Raw genomic sequence first — 20073 nt, 5'->3', positions numbered from 1 at the left:
CACTGCAAAGGAAACAATCAAAACTAAAAGGCAACCGACGGAATGGGAAAAGATATTTGCAAATGACATATCGGACAAAGGGCTAGTATCCAAAATGTATAAAGAATCACCAAACTCCACACCCAAAAAACAAATAATCCAGTGAAGAAATGGGCAGAAAACATCAATAGACACTTCACTAAAGAAGACATCCAGATGGCCAACAGGCACATGAAAAGATGCTCAACGTCGCTCCTCATCAGGGAAATACAAATCAAAACCACACTCAGATATCACCTCACGCCCGAGTAGCTAAAATGAACAAATCAGGAGACTATAGGTGCTGGCGAGGATGTGGGGAAACGGGAACCCTCTTGCACTGTTGGTGGGAATGCAAACTGGAAAACAGTGTGGAGGTTCCTCAAAAAATTAAAAATAGATCTACCCAAAGACCCAGCAATAGCACTGCTAGGAATTTACCCAAGGGATACAGGAGGGCTGATGCATAGGGGCACTTGTACCCCAATGTTTATAGCAGCACTTTCAACAATAGCCAAATTATGGAAAGAGTCTAAATGTCCATCAACTGATGAATGGATAAAGAAATTGTGGTTTATATACACAATGGAATACTACGTGGCAATGAGAAAGAATGAAATATGGCCTTTTGTAGCAACGTGGATGGAAATGGAGAGTGTGATGCTAAGTGAAATAAGTCATACAGAGAAAGACAGATACCATATGTTCTCACTCTTATGTGGATCCTGAGAAACTTAACAGAAACCCATGGGGGAGGGGAAGGAAAGAAAAAAAGTTAAAGAGGGAGGGAGCCAAATCACAAGAGACTCTTAAAAACTGAGAATAAACTGAGGTTTGATGGGGGGTGAGAGGGAGGGGAAAGTGGGTGATGGGCATTGAGGAGGGCACCTGTTGGGATGAGCACTGGGTGTTGTATAGAAACCAATTTGACAAAAAATTTCATAAAGTAAATAAATAAATAAATAAACATACAGATTCCTTTAAAAAACGTTTCATAAATATCTCCACAAGGTTATGAAGCAAGAGATGAGATTATTCAAAAGAAGTCAAGGAAATTTGGCAAGTAGCACTTAATTCTCATTATTCTTCTGACTAGTGTAGTATCTGAAAGAGTTTCTTAGTTGGAAAATTATGCTCAAAATTATGCTCTTGACTCAACAATAGCACCAAATGATGATCCATCTTAATTTTTAAGATCACATCTTCTGAGAAAGATCAAATAATACTTTATTAAAATTTATTTGCTAATTTATATTAACATATTAGCATGTTTAACATTTGTTTTTTATAACAGCTTTATTGAGGTACAAGTCATATAACATGCAATTAACTCATCTAACTGGCTCAGTGTTTTTTAGTATATTCACAGAGTTGTGCAACCATCACCACAATTAATTTTGCAACATTTTCATCACCCCCAAAAGAAATCTTGTACACATTAGCAGTCATTCCCCATCACCCACCCTTCTTCCCCTAGCCCCACCAGCCTTTGGAAACTACTACTAACCTACTTTTTGTCTGCATGAATTGCCTATTCTGGACTTTTCATATAAATGGAATTATACAATATATGACCTCTTGTGACTGGCTTTTTCCATTTAGAATGTTTTCAAGGTCCATCCAAATTGTAGAATACATCAGTACTTCTTTCTTATTGCTGAATAATATCCCACTGTTTAGATACACTACATTTTGTTTATCCATTCATCAGTTGATGGACATTTTTTGGCTATTATGAATTATGGTGCTATAAATATTTGTATATACATTTTTATATAGATATAGGTTTTCATTGCTCTGGGGTATATACCTAGGAGTGGAATTGCTGGATCATATAGTAACTCTGTTTCAAAATGGTTGTGCCATTTTACATCCCCACCAGCAGTTTATGAGGGTTCCAATTTTTCCACATCCTTGTTTTTACTCACCATCTGCCTTTTTCATAGCAAAATTTGTTTTCATAAATGATATTGATATTTTATAACACATTTAGATATTAAAATGTTGAAATATATTAAATATTGCTCACTGATATTTTGCTTTATGAATTCTAAACTCTTCAAAAAAAACCCAAACACTGATATTAATACATATTTCAGTATTAAACAAAGTTAAAATCCCAAGCTATCATTTTTGCACTCATTATTTCAATAAATAATTACATTTTCTTATAAAACTGCACATGAGGGGTGCTTGGGTAGCTCAGTCGGTTAAGTGTCCCCCTCTTGATTCTGGCTCAGGTCATGATCTCATGGTCATGAGATCAAGCCTCAAGTCTGTACAGCACGGAGGCTACCTGGGATTTTCTCTTTCCCTCTCCCTCTGTCCCTCCCCAGCTAACACGTGTGTGTGCGCACACGCTCTCTTTTTCTCTCTGTCAAAAAAACAAACAAAACAAAACAAAACAAAACTTCACATGATACATTATCGTTAAAGCTTAGAATTAGGTAAAACTTTTTCTCTACTTGTATATTCCTTCTACAAAAAAATGAGAGCTGTATAATTCAGTCCTTCTTTGTGCTGATTGCTAGAAAGCCTAAAAGCTCAAGCTTTTCTTAGTTGGGAATTCTTACAAGAAATTAACTTTTTTTTTTCTGTTATCTTATGATCATTGTTTTTATACCTCTATATTTAGTAAAATCTAACATAATCTTTTTAGAAATAGGGCAAATAAACAAATAAATATGTAGTAAGTATCCTTGATCTGCACAGCAATTTATTCCCAGTTCCATAAATGATGAAAATGAGACAATGAAAAGTGACTTACTCAAGGTCAGAAGCTTAGAAGTGGCAAAGCTGATATTAGAACTTAGATCTTAGAGAGCCCCCATATCAGTTCTTGATGCTACGCCATCTCTCTGTTTAAGACAGACCTTTTCTGTCATTGGAAGTATCCCAAAGTAGCTCCTGCAGAAATAATACTTAAACATGACAGTGTCCCCGTAATAAGGTATTCAACTACCCATCCTAGTAATTGACATAAATTTAAATGTTCTTAAATCCAATCCCCACAATGGCTTGCTTTGTATGATAGAAATAAATTTATTTTTCAGTGACAATTCTGATTACAAATATCATTAATATTTAAATCACCAATTTGCTGCTAATGCTAAGAAAGATTGTATGACTTAAAAATCTAATATTTGCTTAACAATATGGGTCACTATACCTGATATCTGTTGTTAGCTTAAGAATAGGAGAAATAAGGGGGCGCCTGGGTGGCTCAGTCGGTTAAGCGTCCGACTTCAGCTCAGGTCATGATCTCACAGCTCGTGAGTTCGAGCCCCGCATCGGGCTGACCGCTCAGAGCCTGGAGCCTGCTTTGGATTCTGTGTCTCCCTCTCTCTCTGACCCTCCCCCATTCATGTTCTGTCTCTCTCTGTCTCAAAAATAAATAAATGTTAAAAAAAAAATTAAAAAAAAAAAAAAAAAAAGAATAGGAGAAATAGGGGTGCCTGGGTGGCTCAATTGGTTAAGCGTCCAACGTTGGCTCAGGTCATGATCTCGTGGTCCATGAGTTCGGGCCCAGCGTCAGGCTCTGTGCAGAGAGCTGACAGCCTGGAGCCTGTTTCAGATTCTATGTCTCCCTCTCTCTCTGCCCCTCCCTGGCTCATTCTCTGTCTCTTTCTGTCTCTGAAAAATGAATAAACCTTAAAAAAAAAAAAAAGGAATGGGAGAAATATTTCCAAACAGTTTCCATTTGGAATAATTTACAGAAAGTTACTGAATGTTTTTCTGTATTACTTTTTAAAGTCACATAAAAGAATTATTTGTCTATCTGAAATTTATGCATTGTTCCTTAAAGAAAGTGAATATCTATACAATTTATTATAGAAATGCACTTAGTATTCATTACTGTTGATACTAAATAGAAGTTAGGTTTTAGTTCCAGATATAAGGTGGGAACACCATTTGCTGGAAAATACACTTAGTTAACTGTGAGTTATTTCTGGAAATATAAAGTCTAATAATTTTACTTATTAAGTTGGGCAAATAAATCATAGGTATGTTCCAGACCTAGGTAACAAGTATAAAACAACCTAAACATAAACAGAAAATTTCAATAAATTATATAAATGCCTTAAATAAACCCTTCTCCTATCCTCTCTATCTCCACTTTTAGACTTGAAGATTGCGAATGCTTGCAATATTTGGTCTACAGAATTAGGCCATCACTGTGAATTAAGAAACATCATAAAATGATTTAAATTACTATGTGCTAAGTAGTAGGAGCTTGTAGTTAAGTAAGTATTGGTTTTCTAGCAAAGTACAAACCTTAGAAGTTATATCATTTGCCTCCATCATTTTACTGATATGGGAAATAAAGATGGGATGAAGGAAACTGCCCAAGATCTAAGTTCATGGCAGGGTGGGAATTATAACCAAGCCGATGGCTGATTGAAGGTTATGTCCATAACACCACATTAGTTCAAATCAAAGTTTAAAATCCATCTGATTTGTAGCTTTGTTTAAACCATAAGTTTTTATGTTTTGTGTTTTTTTATTTTAGAGAGAGAGAGAGAGACAGCACAAGCAGGGGAGAGGGGCAGAGGGAGAAAGAGAGAATCCCAAGCAGGCTCCACGCTCGGCATGGAGCCTAACAAGGGCTTGATCCTACTATTCTAGGATTATGACCTGAGTTGAAATCAAGAGTTGGACACCCAACTAAGCCACCCAGGTGCCCTAAGCCATAAGTTTAGTACTTATTTTTCTTATAATTTATTGTCAGCTAACATACAGTATATGCAGTGTAGTCTTGGCTTCAGGAGTAGATTCCCGTGATTCATCACTTACAAACAATACCCAGTGCTCATCCCAACAAGTGCCCTCCTCAATGCCTATCAACCATTTTCCCCACCCCCCAACCCCCAACCCCCACCCCCAACAATGTTTGTTCTCTGTATTTAAGAGTCTCTTATGGTTTGGCTCTCTCTCTGTTTATAACTCATTTTTCTTTCTCTTCCCCTATGGTTTTCTAAGTTTCTCAAATTCTACATATGAATGAAAACATATGATATGTGTCTTTTTCTGACTGACTTATTTCACTTAGCATAATACCCTCCAGTTCCACCCACGTTGTTGCAAATGGTAATATTTCATTCTTTTTCATCACTGAGTAGTATCTAGATCTAGATCTAGATACTATGCACCACATCTTCTTTATCCATTCATCAATTGATGGACATTTGGGTCTTCCCATAATTTAGCTATTGTTGATGGTGCTGCTATAAACATTGGAGTACATGTGCCCCTACAAATCAGCACTCCTATATCCTTTGGATAAATTTCTAGGAGTGCTACTGCTGGGTCATAGGGTAATTCTGTTTCTAATTTTTTGAGGAAACTCCACACTGTTTTCCAGAGCAGCTACACCAGTTTGCATTCCCACTACCAGTGCAAGAGGGTTCCCTTTCCTCCATATCCTCACCAACATCTGTTGCTAAACCATAAGTTTAAAAGATCTGAATATGATATAGCCTATAAGAACTAAATGTTTTGATGAGCTCACATTTTTAACTAACAACCAACTAGAAACCAATTACTACCAGCACAGATCATGGATATATTATTAAAGGCAAGTGTAATAATACCAACTTTCAGGATATTTTTAAAATCAAAAGCAACACTATTAGGTATTTTAGATCACTTAGATCACTTAAGAAAATTAATTTAATACAGACAAAGGAAAAAACTTTTGTAAGAGGAGCTAAAGAGAAGTTTGATAGCTCTTTCTTGTCTATTTCATTCCCTGAAAAATGTGTTGAACATTAACTTCATAAGTTGAATATTATGGACGAGAAAAAGGAGGAAATAGAATTCCAGTTCTAGAATTATGGATCGAGTTTTGGAAGATGGTTTGATCTTGTAATCTTTATTCCTGGTCCTCTCTTGGCATTCATTGTCTTCTGATTAACTGGATTATATCTTACCCTGAAACAAAAGAAGTATTAATCATGATTTTTCAGTCACCACTGTGTACAACAGAAACATTATATGCTTATGGTACCATCTTAAACAGCCATATGTTATACCACATTATCTCATTACAGACAGGCAACCATCTCAAGGGCAGATAATCCAAAGGCCAGGAAGGAGCCCATGAGGTGGCCTAATGTAGAAAGCTCTGTTCAAAGAGGGATGAGATGGACCATTCTGATATTACCTCTGGAAATATGAATTAAAGCTAAGAAAATATAGACAGTGACCATGAAGTTGAGCAAGGAGAGTAAGGAAATAAATAAGCCAAAGATATGTTACCAAAAATTATAATAAAATTGAAACTAAGACCAAGGTCTGTGATATTAAAAAGATACAGAGAGTGAAGATGGCAGTTGGTAATGAAAAGAAAAGTGAAAGAGAGACGGAACTAGTTGATTACATAAAAATAATAACAGCAACATTTTTACAGCACACAATTTATGCCAGGGACTATTCTTTTTTTTTTTTTATGTTTATTTTTTGAGAGAGAGGGAAACAGAGCATGAGAAGGGGAGGAGCAGAGAGAGAGGGAGACACAGAATCCAAAGCAGGCTCCAGGCTCTGAGCGGTCGGCACAGAGCCCGATGTGGGGCTTGAACTCATGAACTGCGAGATCATGACCTGAGCCGAAGTTGGATGCTTAACTGACTGAGCCACCCAGGCACCCCTGCCAGGGACTATTCTAAAATCTATTCTAGTCTATGAATTGATTCATAGATTCAAAGATTGATTCTTATCAACCTCAATGAAAATGCCTATGATGTAGGTACTATTATTACCCGTTAGATAAATGAGAAAAATGAGGTTATATAGTTAGTAAGTGGATCTGGAATTTGAATCCAGATAGCTGAGTTCAAAGTCTGTGCCTTTAATTACTATTTTGTATGGCAGACCACTAACGTGAAGATCTATGAAGTTCTGCTCAGTTTTTTAAAGCTACCTTGAATTCTAGCTTTAATATCTTGGGCCCAGTTATATTAGAAGTCCTTTTCTTGAATTTCCATGGGACTATCTTTCCTTTAATGACTTACATATCTTTATAAAGCCAACTTTCCCATGCTCTTATTTGGGAGTAGAGTCAGCTTCAATTCCCTCCAAGATGCTTTTCAAAAATCTTTTACTCAGGGAGTGATGCTGGGGAAAATGATAGAATAAGGATTTTAGAAAATTCTTTTCTCCATAAAATCAATGAAAAAATTGGCAAAAATGGTCAGAAGCAACTTTTTCAGAGCTCTGGAAATTAATCAAGGATTTGTAGCAATTCTGGAGAATTTATTAAACACACTACACACACACACACACACACACACACACACACACACACACACACAACTGAAATTCAGCAAGAACACAACTTTGTAGCATTTTAACTCACCTTAGCCTTTTCCCCCAGCTCTCTGGTATCCCTGTGAAAAAACTGAAAAACTGATCCTAAAATTCATATGGAAATTAAAGGGACTCCAAACAACCAAAACAATCTTGAAAAAGAAGAATAAAGTTGGAGTACTCACACTAACTTATTCCAAAATTACTGAAAAGTTAGTCATGAAGACAGCACGGCACTAGCATTAGGATAGACTTATAGACCAATGGAATAGAAGAACTGAGAGCCTAGAAATAAACCCTTATGTTTATGCTTAATTTTTTTTATTTTTTATTTTTCCTTTTAAGTAGACTTCATCCCCCATGTGGAGCCAAATGCAGGGCTTGAACTCATGATGCTGAGATCAAGACCTGAGCTGAGATGAAGAGTTGGATGCTTAACCAACTGAGACACCCAAGTGCCCCCCTTTTTTCCATATGGTTGGTTTTTTATGTTTTTAAAATTTTTTAGATGTTTATTTATTTTTGACAGAGAGAGACAGAACATGAATGGGGGAGGGGCAGAGAGAGAGGGAGACACAGAATCCCAAGCAGGCTCTAGGCTCTTAGCTGTCAGCACAGAGCCCAACATGGGGCTCGAACCCATGGACCACGAGATCATGACCTGAGCCAAAGTTGGACGCTCAACCGACTGAGCCACCAGGTGCCTCAATATGGTTGATTTTTTAAAAGGGTGCAAAGACAATCAATTGGGGAGGAATATTCTTTGTAACAAATGGCACTAGGACAACTGGATAGACACATGCAAAAGACTGAATGAAACTGGACCCCAGTCTCACATCATATACAAAAATTAACTCAAAAAAGACTCAAAAATGGAACTAAAACTATTAAACCTAGAAGAAAACATATCTATAAATCTTTGTGTTGTTGAATTAGGCTTAGATATGATACCTAAAGCACAAGTAACCAAGAAAAACAAATCCTAGGAAGGCAGATCAATTGTACTTTATCCAAATCAAAACTTTTATGCTTCAAAAGACATCATTAAGAAAGAAAAAAAAGTGGGGCGCCTGGGTGGCTCAGTCGGTTAAGCGTCCGACTTCAGCTCAGGTCACGATCTCACGGTCCGTGAGTTAGAGCCCCGCATCGGGCTCTGGGCTGATGGCTCAGAGCCTGGAGCCTGCTTCTGATTCTGTGTCTCCCTCTCTCTCTGCCCCTCCCCCATTCATGCTCTGTCTCTCTCTGTCTCAAAAATAAATAAACGTTAAAAAAAAATTAAAAAAAAAAGAAAGAAAGAAAGAAAAAAAGTGACAAAAAATGGGAGAACATATTTGCACATCATGTATCAGATAAGGTCTGGTAACCAGAATATATAAAGGACTCTTATAACACAACAACAAGACAACAAGTCAATTTAAAAATGGGCAAAAGACTTGAATAAACATTTCTACAAAGAAGATATATGAATGGCAAGCAAGTACACAAAAAGATGCTCAACATCAATAGTCCTTAGGAAGTACAAATCAAAACTACAATGAGATACTACTTCACATCTACTAGGAGAGGGGGAAAAAAGGACAATAACAAATGTTGATAAAGATGTGGAGAAACTGGAACACTCATACATTACTAGTGGGAATATAAAATGGTGCAGCCACTCTGGAAAATAGTTGGGCAGTTCCCCAAAAAGATAAACAGTTATCAATTGACCCAACAATTCCATTTCAGGGCATCTACCCAACAGAATTAAAAACTTATATGCAGCATGAATGTTCATAGCACCATTATTCAAAATAGTCAAAAGATATAAACAACCCAAACGTCCATCAATTGATTAATGGATAAACAAAATGTGATAGATCCAAACATTGGAATATTATTCAGACACAAAAAAGAATAAAATACTGATATATGCTCCTACACAGATGAACCTTGAAAAATTATGCTAAATGACAAAGGCATACCAGGCTGCATATTGTTTGCTTCCATTTATATGAAATAACAAGAATAAACAAATCTATAGTGGCAGAAAGTAGATTAGTGATTGGCAGGGGCTAGGGGGAGAGAGGAATAGAAAGTGAATGCTAATGGGTAAAAGGGTTTTGGGGGGAGATGAAAATGTTCTAGTGGTGATGATTTTGCAACTTTGTGAATATTCCAACAAGCAATGAGTTTCATTGTATGTAAATTATATCTCAATATAAATATTTTTTAAATGTACTTTGGGAATAAACCATTTCCTATGCTAAAATGTTTCCTTAATTAAATAGCAATGTTTTAGAATAATTTCATCTTCTGGTGTAATATGGAATTAACCACAAGCATTCAGTTATATCATATTCAATTCAAAGCTCATTATACATTCTACATTGTTTACTATACTTAATGCTTTTATAGTGTGCTGAGAATATTTCAAATAGCTTCCTTAATATCAATGATCTCTATAGGATCCAACTGACATGATGACACTAATCATCAAGCTGAGATACTTAACTCTAAAAATATGTTTAATTTCCTAGATATCTTTTAGAACAGTGTTTTTCAAACTGCAATTGATATAGGTCAAAGGGGACTGAGGGGTGCAAGGGGGTCAGTTGGTTAAGCATCTGACTCTTGATCTCAGCTCAGGTCTTGATCTCAGGGCTGTGAATTCAAGCTCCACATTGGGCTCCACGCTGGGCCCCCCAAAAATAGTGGGTTTATTTAGTGAATTATAACAGCAATATAAAAAAAATAAAACAAAATAGAAAATACCAGGGTGCATCACATATAATAAGACTATGTACTGTTTCATAATGTTTTTTCAGTTATATATAAATATATATGTGGGTATAGTGGGTTACAATATGCTAACAGTCATGGCAAATAAAATTTGGAAACCACTTTCCATTCCTGTGTATTGTGGCTTTTATATGCTTAGACCCTTGCAAGATTATGCTTTGTCATTTGCAGTTTCAAATTATTGTCATATGTTTTATTCTCTTCCCACAAACAAATTCTTTGTTACTTTGCTAATTCTTTATATTCAAAAAATACTATACATTGTAGAATAATAATAACAGCTGGTATTATGGAACTAGGGATTTTTCAATAATCTCTAATTTTCATATTAACCATTCATATTAACCATTCAAACCATTCATATTAACCATTCAATTAACCATTCATTGAAACCATGGTTTCAAACCATGAAACCATTCAATGGTTTCATATTAACCATTCAATATTAACCATTCAATGGTTTCATATTAACCATTCAATAATTAACCATTATTTTGACTTGAGGGATTCCATAGTCATTCTAGTAGATGAATTTTCTCTTGCCTTTTTTCCTTTATTTTAAGTTTAAAAATTTTTAAATTTTTTTAAATAATCTCTACACTTAACATGGGGCTCAAACTCATAACCCTGAGATCAAGAGTTGCATGCTCTACCGACTGAGCCAGCCAGGTGCCCCTTGATTTTTCTCCATTAATATAATATAGTTAAAAATGATTAAAAAGAATACATATTCTTTTTTTTAAAATGGCTGCCCCAATTCTACCCTACAGAAACAAGTGGAAACATGAAAAGCAATTAGACACAAGTACCCAGTTAATAATTACCTTGACTTCCTACACACGTCTAGTTCCAAGTGAAGTTATAAAGGTTTAGTTTTTTTCTGTGCTTATTTAAAATCTTTATTGTTCTTTTCTTAGTAGAACCAATGGAACTTTATAAAACTAGCTCTATATCTTGAATACCCATTATAAGCTGGGTACTTTAGGTTGTGTAAAAGTACACATATTCTTATAGAAAATGCCAGAAGGTATAAGTCATTCATAATCCCACCTTACTATTTTGTATTATAATTTTTACTTACTACTATAAATAAATGTTTTCCTATGTCAGTTATATAATTTACTAGAATGTAATATTTTGTAACTTCATAATATCCTCATAGTTTATTAAATTATTCATTCCCTTAATGTTGGATATTTTGGTTGTGTTTTCTCTATTCTAGCTGCTTTTCTTATCAAAAGGAGGTTCCCTGAATAATCTATCTCTTAGGGAGTCCTAGAATCATTTTCCGTCAGGTCCTGTGATTCCAGGGCACTAAAGGATTGCTTTGTTATTTTCTTCCTCTAGAGCTTTTCATCACTCTAGAACACTTCTAAACAGAAAAAAAAAAAAAAAAATGAGGCTGTTCACACTAAAGAAAAATTAATTTTATAGTTGTTTACTTTTAGGAAACACTGCTTGTGTTACCAGCTTTTGAACTCCTTGCTTGCAGGAAAATGATTTTTTATAGTTAATACATGCCATGAGTCATAATAATAAGGTTACCTATTAACTTGTCTAGAAGTTTTCAGCAACTTCCAAACTTCATCCTAAAGAGATGATTTCTATTTATCTTAAAGATAATATCTCTTATTTATCCTTTTCTTCTTTTTTTAATATTTTATTTTTAAGTAATCTCTACACCTGATGTGGGGCTTGAACTTGAATCCCCAAGATCAGGAGTCTCATGCTCCACTGACTGAACCAGCCAGGTGCCCTGTATCTTTTTTTCAAATCAGTCTATACAAGAATCTCTGGAATACATCTTTCAATAGCAGTATAGATATCTTGTTCATTTCTGGGCATGGTTCCACAAAGTAGGAGTATATGTGGTGGCTAATATTCACCTATCCCTCTTCGATAGACTTAAAAAAATATATAGTATATCACAGGGACACCTCGGTGGCTCAGTCAGTTAAGCATCTGGCTCTTGATTTCAGCTCAGGTCATGATCTCCTGGTTTGTGGGATCCAGCCCCACATGGGGCTGTAAGCACCATATGCTGTAAGCACAGAGCCTACTGGGAATTCTCTCTCCTCCTCTCTGCCCCTCCCCCACGTGCATGCTCTCTCTCTCTCCCTTTCTTCCTCTCAAAATAAATAAATATTTTTTAAAAAACAGCATATCACAGTGAAATGGGTATTTCCTAATGCTCTGATTTATTCTGAACATTAGGAAAACTCCATAAGTCGATATTTAATATTAGCATATGTAGGAATATCAACCAAAGCAAACATTAAAAGCCACTAAAACTTGGTTTTTAAAATACTGCTTTAAGTATAATACATATACAGAGTGCATAAAACATCGTTGTAAGCGCTATGAATTATAATAAAGTGCATACTCATGTAACCACTACCCAGGTCAACAAACAGAACGCTGCCATCACATTGGAATACCTTGTGCTCCTCCCAATTATCATCCTCCTTCTCCTTTCCATTAGTAAACACTATCCTGTCTTCTGACACCACAGTTTAATTTTGCCTGTCTTTGAACATGATATAAATAGAATCATACGTGTTCTTTTATTTCTGGCCTCTTTTCCCCAACACTGTGATGATTATCCATGATGTTGTGTGAGCTGTAGTTTGTTTTTATTGTTGTTATTATTCATATATATAATATATTCATGTTATTATTAATAAATATATGAATATTTGTTTTTATATGAGTAACATAGATGTACAAATTTGTATCTCTTAAAAAATTTTATCGATTCTACTATTTAAAAAAAAAATGTTTATTTATTTTGAGGGAGGGAGAGAGGGTGTGTGCATGAACTACAGAGAGGTAGAAGGGGAGGGAGAGAGAGAATCCCAAGCAGGTTCTGTGCTGTCAGCGCAGAGCCCAATGCAGGGCTCAATCTCACAAAACATGAGATCATGACATGAGCTAAAATCAGAAGTCTGATGCTTAACCAATTGAGCCACCTAGGCGCCCCCATTCTGCTACTGATAGATATTTGAGTTGTTTTCAGCTTATGGCTGTTATGAATAAAGCTTCTATGTAACATTCTTGGACAGGTTTTTTTGGTGTAAATGTATGTACCATTTGGTTAGGTATGTAAGAATGCAATTGTTGGGTCATAGAGTAGTTACATAATCATCTAAATGTAGAAAGTAATACTAAACACTATTCCAAAGTGGTTGCATAAATTTACACATCCTCCATACCTTTGACAACACTTGGAATTATCAATCTTAAAATTTGTGGTGGCCTCCCCCAAAATTTTTTCTGACAGAGAGAGAAAGCAAGAGCAAGCTAGGGAGAAGGGCAGAGGGAGAGGGAGAGGACGAAACCCAAGAAGTCTGCACAGCCAGCACAGAACCCAATGTGGGACTTGATCCCACGACGCTGGGATAACGACCTGAGCTGAAATCAAGAGTCGGTAGCTCAATTGACTGAGCTACCAGGCACCCCTGGTCATCTCATGATTTTAATTTACATTTGGCTGAATAAGTAATGGTGTCAAGTACATTTTCACATGTCCATTGGCCATTTGGATATCCTCTTCTGTGGGGTGCTTAACATTAAAACTTGGTTTTCTTTATTTTTCTAAAACTTGATTTTAAGACTAAAATCAAAAAGTATACTAAATTCCAGAGTTAAGGCAGTAATTAAGTACAATTTTTTAAAGTTTATTTATTTATTTTAATAATAAATGAGCAAGAGAGCAAGAGTACGCATGAGTGGGGGAGGGGCAGAGAGGGAGAAAGGGAGAGAATCCCAAGCAAGCTCTATGCTATCTGAGCGGGGCCTGATGCGGAGCTCAGTCTCAGGAACCCTAAGATCATGACCTGAATGGAGATCAAGCTTTGGACGCTTAAACAACTGAACCACCCAGGCACCCCAATAATATTTTAAAGTAGTGCCAATTATATATATATCTAATTTGGAAGGTTATAGGTATATAGAAATGTTTCTATTATTTGGGTTATTTGCGTTATTAATACTTCTAGAAAATGAAGAGTTGTTTGTCTATTTGTGTAATCATTTATTCACTCATGCATTCATTAAAAAAATTAGTAAACACCTACTCATGCCAGGCACTATATTCAACATTAGGTTCTATCAAAGATGGAAGTGATACATCTGAGCTCAAGCAGTGCGGTGCCAGAGGGCCCAAACAAGCTTACTGAGCAGGTATTTCAGACCACGTCATCCACCTCTGATGCACCAGCACCTCTAGCTCAATTCAGACCGATGTCATGGAGGCCCCGCAGACACTGACTGTCAAGGTGATACAGCAGGGGGCCAGGAGGAAGGAGTTTGGTATCTAGGTCATTCGCTCAAGGCTCCTTTAATACTGCCTTGCTCAATTTGACAGTAAGTGGATGAGTACCACTTACACATGGCAAACAGGACTCAGATTCTCAGGGTAGGTCACCCCATTAGAAGGAAAGAAAGCTCATGCTTCGTCCACTGATGAGTCAGCTTGATACAAGGGACTGCAGCTGCACTGCACTCCTATTCTCTCTGCCTAAACCTATTTCCTTCCCTTGCCCTCGAGGAACTCATTTTAAGAAGGCTCACTAGTAAACTTCTTGCATGCTGATTTCAGAGTCTCCCTGAGAGATCCAATCTACAACAGTATTCAGTGGAAAATCAAACTGCTCTAACAGAGTATAGTCTAGTGTTATATATGTATATGTGTGATGATTAGGGTAAGTTTTATCTGTATTTTCAAAATATTTCTCCCTTCATTATTTAAGTAGATTTGAATAAAAGAGGTAATATCTTTCTAATAGAAATTTGAAATGGAAGACATATGTAAAAATAAAAAAAGAAATATTCAGGGTGACTGTACCAGGCCTGAAACTGCTTTCCTTACAAAGGCCCGTTTGCAAGGTTGGCCCTTGGTTGGTGTCTGGGAACTTAGTGGTAAAAAGTTCCATACACGGATATAACTTTCCTTAAATGAAAAAGAACGGCTCATTGTACTTAAGCTGTACAAACAATATGGTTTATGTGAACATCTGTTTTCCTTCTGGAAGTCTGGAATTTGGTATGTGTTGAGCACAGGGCACATATGTGACCAGTGGGCGCCCCCCACCGCCGCCCCAGGCACTGTATCCGATGAGTTTCTCTGGAAGATAAAACTTCATGCATTGTTGCACATGGTATAAACCTACTGCTGGAGGAATTAAGTGTGTTCTATGTGACTCCACTGGAGGACTTTTAGAAACTTGTACCTAGTTGCCTCCAAACTTGATCCCATACACCTTTTTCCTTTGATGATTTTTCTTTGTATCCTTTGGCTGAAATCCATCCTAGCTGTGTGCACAAATACATGCTGAGTCCTGTGAGTTGTTCTAGCAAATCACTGAACAGGGGGGTGGTCTTGGGGCCCCCTAGCACAGAGGTATAATAGTTTCCAGAGGGAAGTTCTTTCCCAGAATTTAATGTTTTAACTCTATTATATTTCTACTGATAAAAATATACAGGATAATGATTTATAATTTAAAATATTAATGACCATGGGGTGCACGGATGGCTGAGTTGGCTAAGCGTTCAACTCTTGGTTTTGATTCAGGTCATGATGTCACAATTCATGGGTCTGAGCACCACACTGGTGTCTACAGCTGGCAGCAGGGAGCCTGCTTGGTATTCTCTCTCTCTCCCTCTCTCTCTGCTCCTTCTCCCACTTGTGCTGCTCTGTCTCTATCAGAATAAACTAAACTAAACTAAACTAAACTAAAATATGACTACTGAAGGAAGAATACACTTTTACCCATCTAACCAAATATTGGACAAAATGTATCCCTTGAATCTCTACGAAAAAAAAAAAATTGCTAAGTATATTGCATATACCTTGAGTGCCTGTATTTGAAAAGAATTCTGATTTATAGCTAATTTACATCTTGGTCTACTTTTTTATATCATTAACTTATATATAAGTATATTCTCCTAAATAGAATAAGGTAGAATTGCCTGACTAATTCTTCTGGATTTAGTAGAGAACAGGAAAAATCATGTGTAGACATAACTTCCTAAACGCATAAAACATTCCTCTGTTCTTTATTCATCCTCAATTGTCTTTGTTTACATAGGAAAACACAGTTTAAACTGCACTGTCATCTACACTAATTTCAGTATCCATCTTTGGTCAGTAAAAAAGTTAAGGCTGATAATTTAATTGTATTTATATTGTTGTTAATGGTGTCGATTTAGGCTCTTCTTGGGTATGGCATTGTTCTAGCTTAGGAAACAAGAACTTACCATGTTGGAGGACAAAACATATTCTTGGGATCTACAAAAATGTATATAAATAGTGAATAGAGAGCACAAACTTCTTTAAGTTCTTCTACCATCTGTTTGTTATTTTATATTGTTGCTATAAAATCTAGAAGTTCAACTTCCAAATATAATGGACACCTGTTTTGTCAGTACCATCCACAGGCCAATATAATTAATTAGAAAGGAAGGATACAGTTAGACTTACATTTTCACTGAATTCTCTTTCATTCTAGGCAGTTGATCCATCTGTTGCCTTTTAGAAACTTGGTATGAGTCAGAGACCTGAAATACAAACATTTGAGCATTTGTCCTCTTATTTCATGACTGATTTTGAGCTAAGAGAAATAGTCCATTCTCAATTAACTCTTTTATAACCAGGCCCTTAGGTGGCATGCATAAGAGAAGTTAAATTCTGGCCTTCTCCAGGATTATAAGGTTTCTAAATATTATGGAGACCCCTCTATCTCAACCCCACATTCCATGTGGTTTTTATAACAAATACAGAGGAAATTGTTTAAATCATATCATCTATGGGTATAAAGATCATTAAAAGTTTTTGTAATAGACACTGAATATAAATAATACATGCACTCTGTCATTAAGGAAGATATGACCATAGAAGCTGTATGTGTCCTGAAATGGAAAGACAAGATCATATTTTTATTTTTGTCTGTTTTGAGATACTTCCATGGCACAAGAGTGGAGACTTCTTTGTGCGTGGTGGAACAATCAAGGCTGATGACCTTAGAGATAGATAGCAATTCAGGACATGAGTAAATGAGGTCATTCAGTAAGAACACACAGAGAAGAGAGCTGATCATATAAACTAGAGAAAGCAACTTTTAAGGGATAGGAGAATTACCAAAGGCCATTATTTAAACAATAGGAAAACCCAGGACAAAATACTGTCATTAAAGTCAAGAGATGAGGGATATTCAAAAAAGTGAGCGTGGTTAGCAATATGAAATGCCTCAGAGATGTCTACTACCAGGAGGATTGAAAAGGAGTCATTATGTTTGGGAATTAAAAAGTAAACTGTGGCACAGCCAGTGGTGGGAGTCAGAGGGAGTTGAAAGAGGTCGACGAGTAAAAGCAAAACAGTGAGTATATCCACCTTTGCACAAAGTTTAACTGAGAAAAGGAAAGCTAAGTAGTAGGGAGTTTTTTGTTTGTTTGTTTTTAATTTTTTTTAACGTTTATTTATTTTTGAGACAGAGAGAGACAGAGCATGAACGGGGGAGGGTCAGAGAGAGGGAGACACAGAATCTGAAACAGGCTCCAGGCTCTGAGCTGTCAGCACAGAGCCCGATGCGGGGCTTGAACTCACGGACCGCGAGATCATGACCTGAGCCGAAGTCGGCCGCTTAACCGACTAAGCCACCCAGGTTCCCCTTTGTTTGTTTTTTAACATTTATTTATTTTTGAGAGAGAGAGAGAGAGAGAGAAAGAGAGAGAGAGAGAGAGACAGCAAGCTTGAGTGGGGGAGGAGCAGAGAGAGAGAGGGAGACACAGAATCCAAAGCAGGCTCTGGGCTCTGAGTTGTCAACACAGAGTCCAATGCGGGGCTCAAACTTACGAATCATGAGAACATGAGCTGAGCCAAAGTCAGAGGCTTCACTGCCTGAGCCACCCAGGTGCCCCTAGTAGTAGTTTTATTAAGGTAGGGTAAAATAAAAGTTTTTTTTTTTGTTTTATTTTGGTAGAAGACAAGAGCATTTTTATGAAGATGTGAGACCATTTGCTAAGAGGGGCAATTTTGGGCATATTGGACCAGAAGACAGAATTCATTCATTTATTCACTCAGCAGATATTATTGAGTATCCACTATGGGCAACCTCAAATTTAGCACTAGGGCACAAAGATAAATCATGGTTCTTACAATCTATTGGAGAAAACAGCACAATAAATAGATTGTACAATCCGCTGCCTCGACAGAGGTTTGCACAGGTGCTTTGTAAGCATAAAGCAGATGCTAATTTGGGCTATAGGGGGCCTGGACGAGTAGCCAATCAAGAACTGGAAAGGACATTCCAGGCAGAAGGAGCAGCAAGGGCCTACAACTATAAGGCAACATGACAGATGTAGGGACCACATATATGGCTGGTCTGGCTGCAGTACAGGATGTGAGCAGGAACATGGATGGAAAGGCAGGCACTGTGTGTTGGAAAGGACCTTGTAGACCACTCTAACAAGCTTTGCTCAGATCCTCTGGACAACGCAGAGTCACTGAAGGTTTTAAATGGGGAACAACATCGTATCTGTATTTCGCAAGGATTTCTCAGGCAGCAGAGGAGGAAAAAAATGGCAAGATTTTAACAGCTATGCTATTGAGATTATATTTCAAGTCTAGATTTAAATCTGGGGAACTCTATTTTCAATTGAACAATAACAAAATAGAGTTGTTTGAAAAGACAACAGAACAGTTGGATAGGTTGGAACCCATGTCGGAGGGAATTGCTAGTGTAACTTTTGTTGTAATTTAATATTTTAGCGTAGGGGAAAAAACTATGGAAACACTTAAGGGTTGTTTTCAAATATTTGAGAAGCTGTTACACAGGAGAAGTATAGAATTATTCTATATTCTTCAGAGGATGCAACTAAAACCAATAGATTTTAAGGAAGGAGAATAAGGAGCATCACATGATGCTTTAACAATTCTAATAATTACAATTGCTTGACAATGAAACAGAATGGACGCAGGTTCCATATCTTGAAACCAAAGTATTATATTCACCAATGTCTCAGATCCACTGCTAAAATTCTATGTTTATGGGAATAGAACTTAAGTTTATTATGTGTTACAAGCAGATCTAGTCAGTCTTTCCGCCTGGCTTTTAAGTAGTGAATGTACTTATATATTCTTAAAAATCAACTATACACATAGTGTGTAAATTGGAAAAATCGTGATATGGAAACTCGGTTTCATTCAAAACAGTGAAGACAGCAGAAGTATACACAACAGACTCAGCCAATAGCTCTAGTTATCCACCTAAGAATAATTATTTATGTATTCAGCATGGAAAGAACTGCAGATCATCCACTGACCTTTCCAGTCACTGGAGTATCCACATGGTCAGAACCATCTTTGACTATAAAGATTAACAATTCACTCTAGAGTGAAAATCCTTATTAACATTTATACTGGAGAACAGGATTAACAGCTTCCTGGGAAGCTGTTAAAATAGGCTTTGATTGTATGTTCAGTGATCCTGCATAATCAGAGTAGAACCTATTCCACCTAAATGAATTTTTCAGATAAACAAAGGTAAAAGGAGGAAGCTGAGGCAGGAAGAAAATCTAATGCCCCTGTCACAGAGAGGGAGGCTCAGGAGATCAGGAAAGAAAAACAGGAAAATAATACTCACCACTTATTAGAATTCAGAATGTATTATGGGCCAGGCATTTTACTCAGCACTTTACATATATTACATCTCTAAACACTCACAAATCCCCTGAAAGACACTACTATTATTTCCCCTTCTAGCAAGAAGGAAAGAAATTACGGCCCCAAAGCTCAAATGACAATCAAGTACAAAGCTGGGTCTTAAATCCAAATTTACAATGACTCCAAAATCTGTGGTTCTTTCATCAAATCACAATCTCATAAAGCAGGTAGCGTTTACGCTACAACTTCAGGGAAGCGGAGTTGACATGTATGAAAAGCAGCATATTCTAGGGGGACTCATGGTCTGA

General features: G+C 36.7%; 1 protein-coding gene across 3 annotated transcripts in view; it reads right to left on the bottom strand.

Annotated features, from left to right (window-relative positions):
• Window positions 1–5610: 5610 nt before the first annotated feature.
• CCDC169 (coiled-coil domain containing 169) overlaps window positions 5611–20073 on the bottom strand; it is a 46630-nt gene continuing 32167 nt past the window's right edge. The window contains exons 7-9 of one of the 3 annotated variants that reach the window (XM_060637351.3): window positions 16586–16662; window positions 7373–7414; window positions 5611–5949 (exon numbers count right to left, since the gene is read on the bottom strand). In XM_060637351.3, the coding sequence (XP_060493334.3) occupies window positions 5850–5949; window positions 7373–7414; window positions 16586–16662 (219 nt within the window). In that variant the 3' untranslated portion in view covers window positions 5611–5849. The remainder of the gene's footprint in view (window positions 5950–7372; window positions 7415–16585; window positions 16663–20073) is intronic. The other 2 variants (XM_060637353.3, XM_060637352.3) reach the window with 2 other exon arrangements.

This window comes from Panthera onca, chromosome A1, assembly GCF_046562875.1.
Source record: "Panthera onca isolate mPanOnc1 chromosome A1, mPanOnc1 haplotype 2, whole genome shotgun sequence".
NCBI classification, from domain to species: Eukaryota; Metazoa; Chordata; class Mammalia; order Carnivora; family Felidae; genus Panthera; species Panthera onca.
This window is presented reverse-complemented; position numbering and strand designations above follow the sequence as displayed.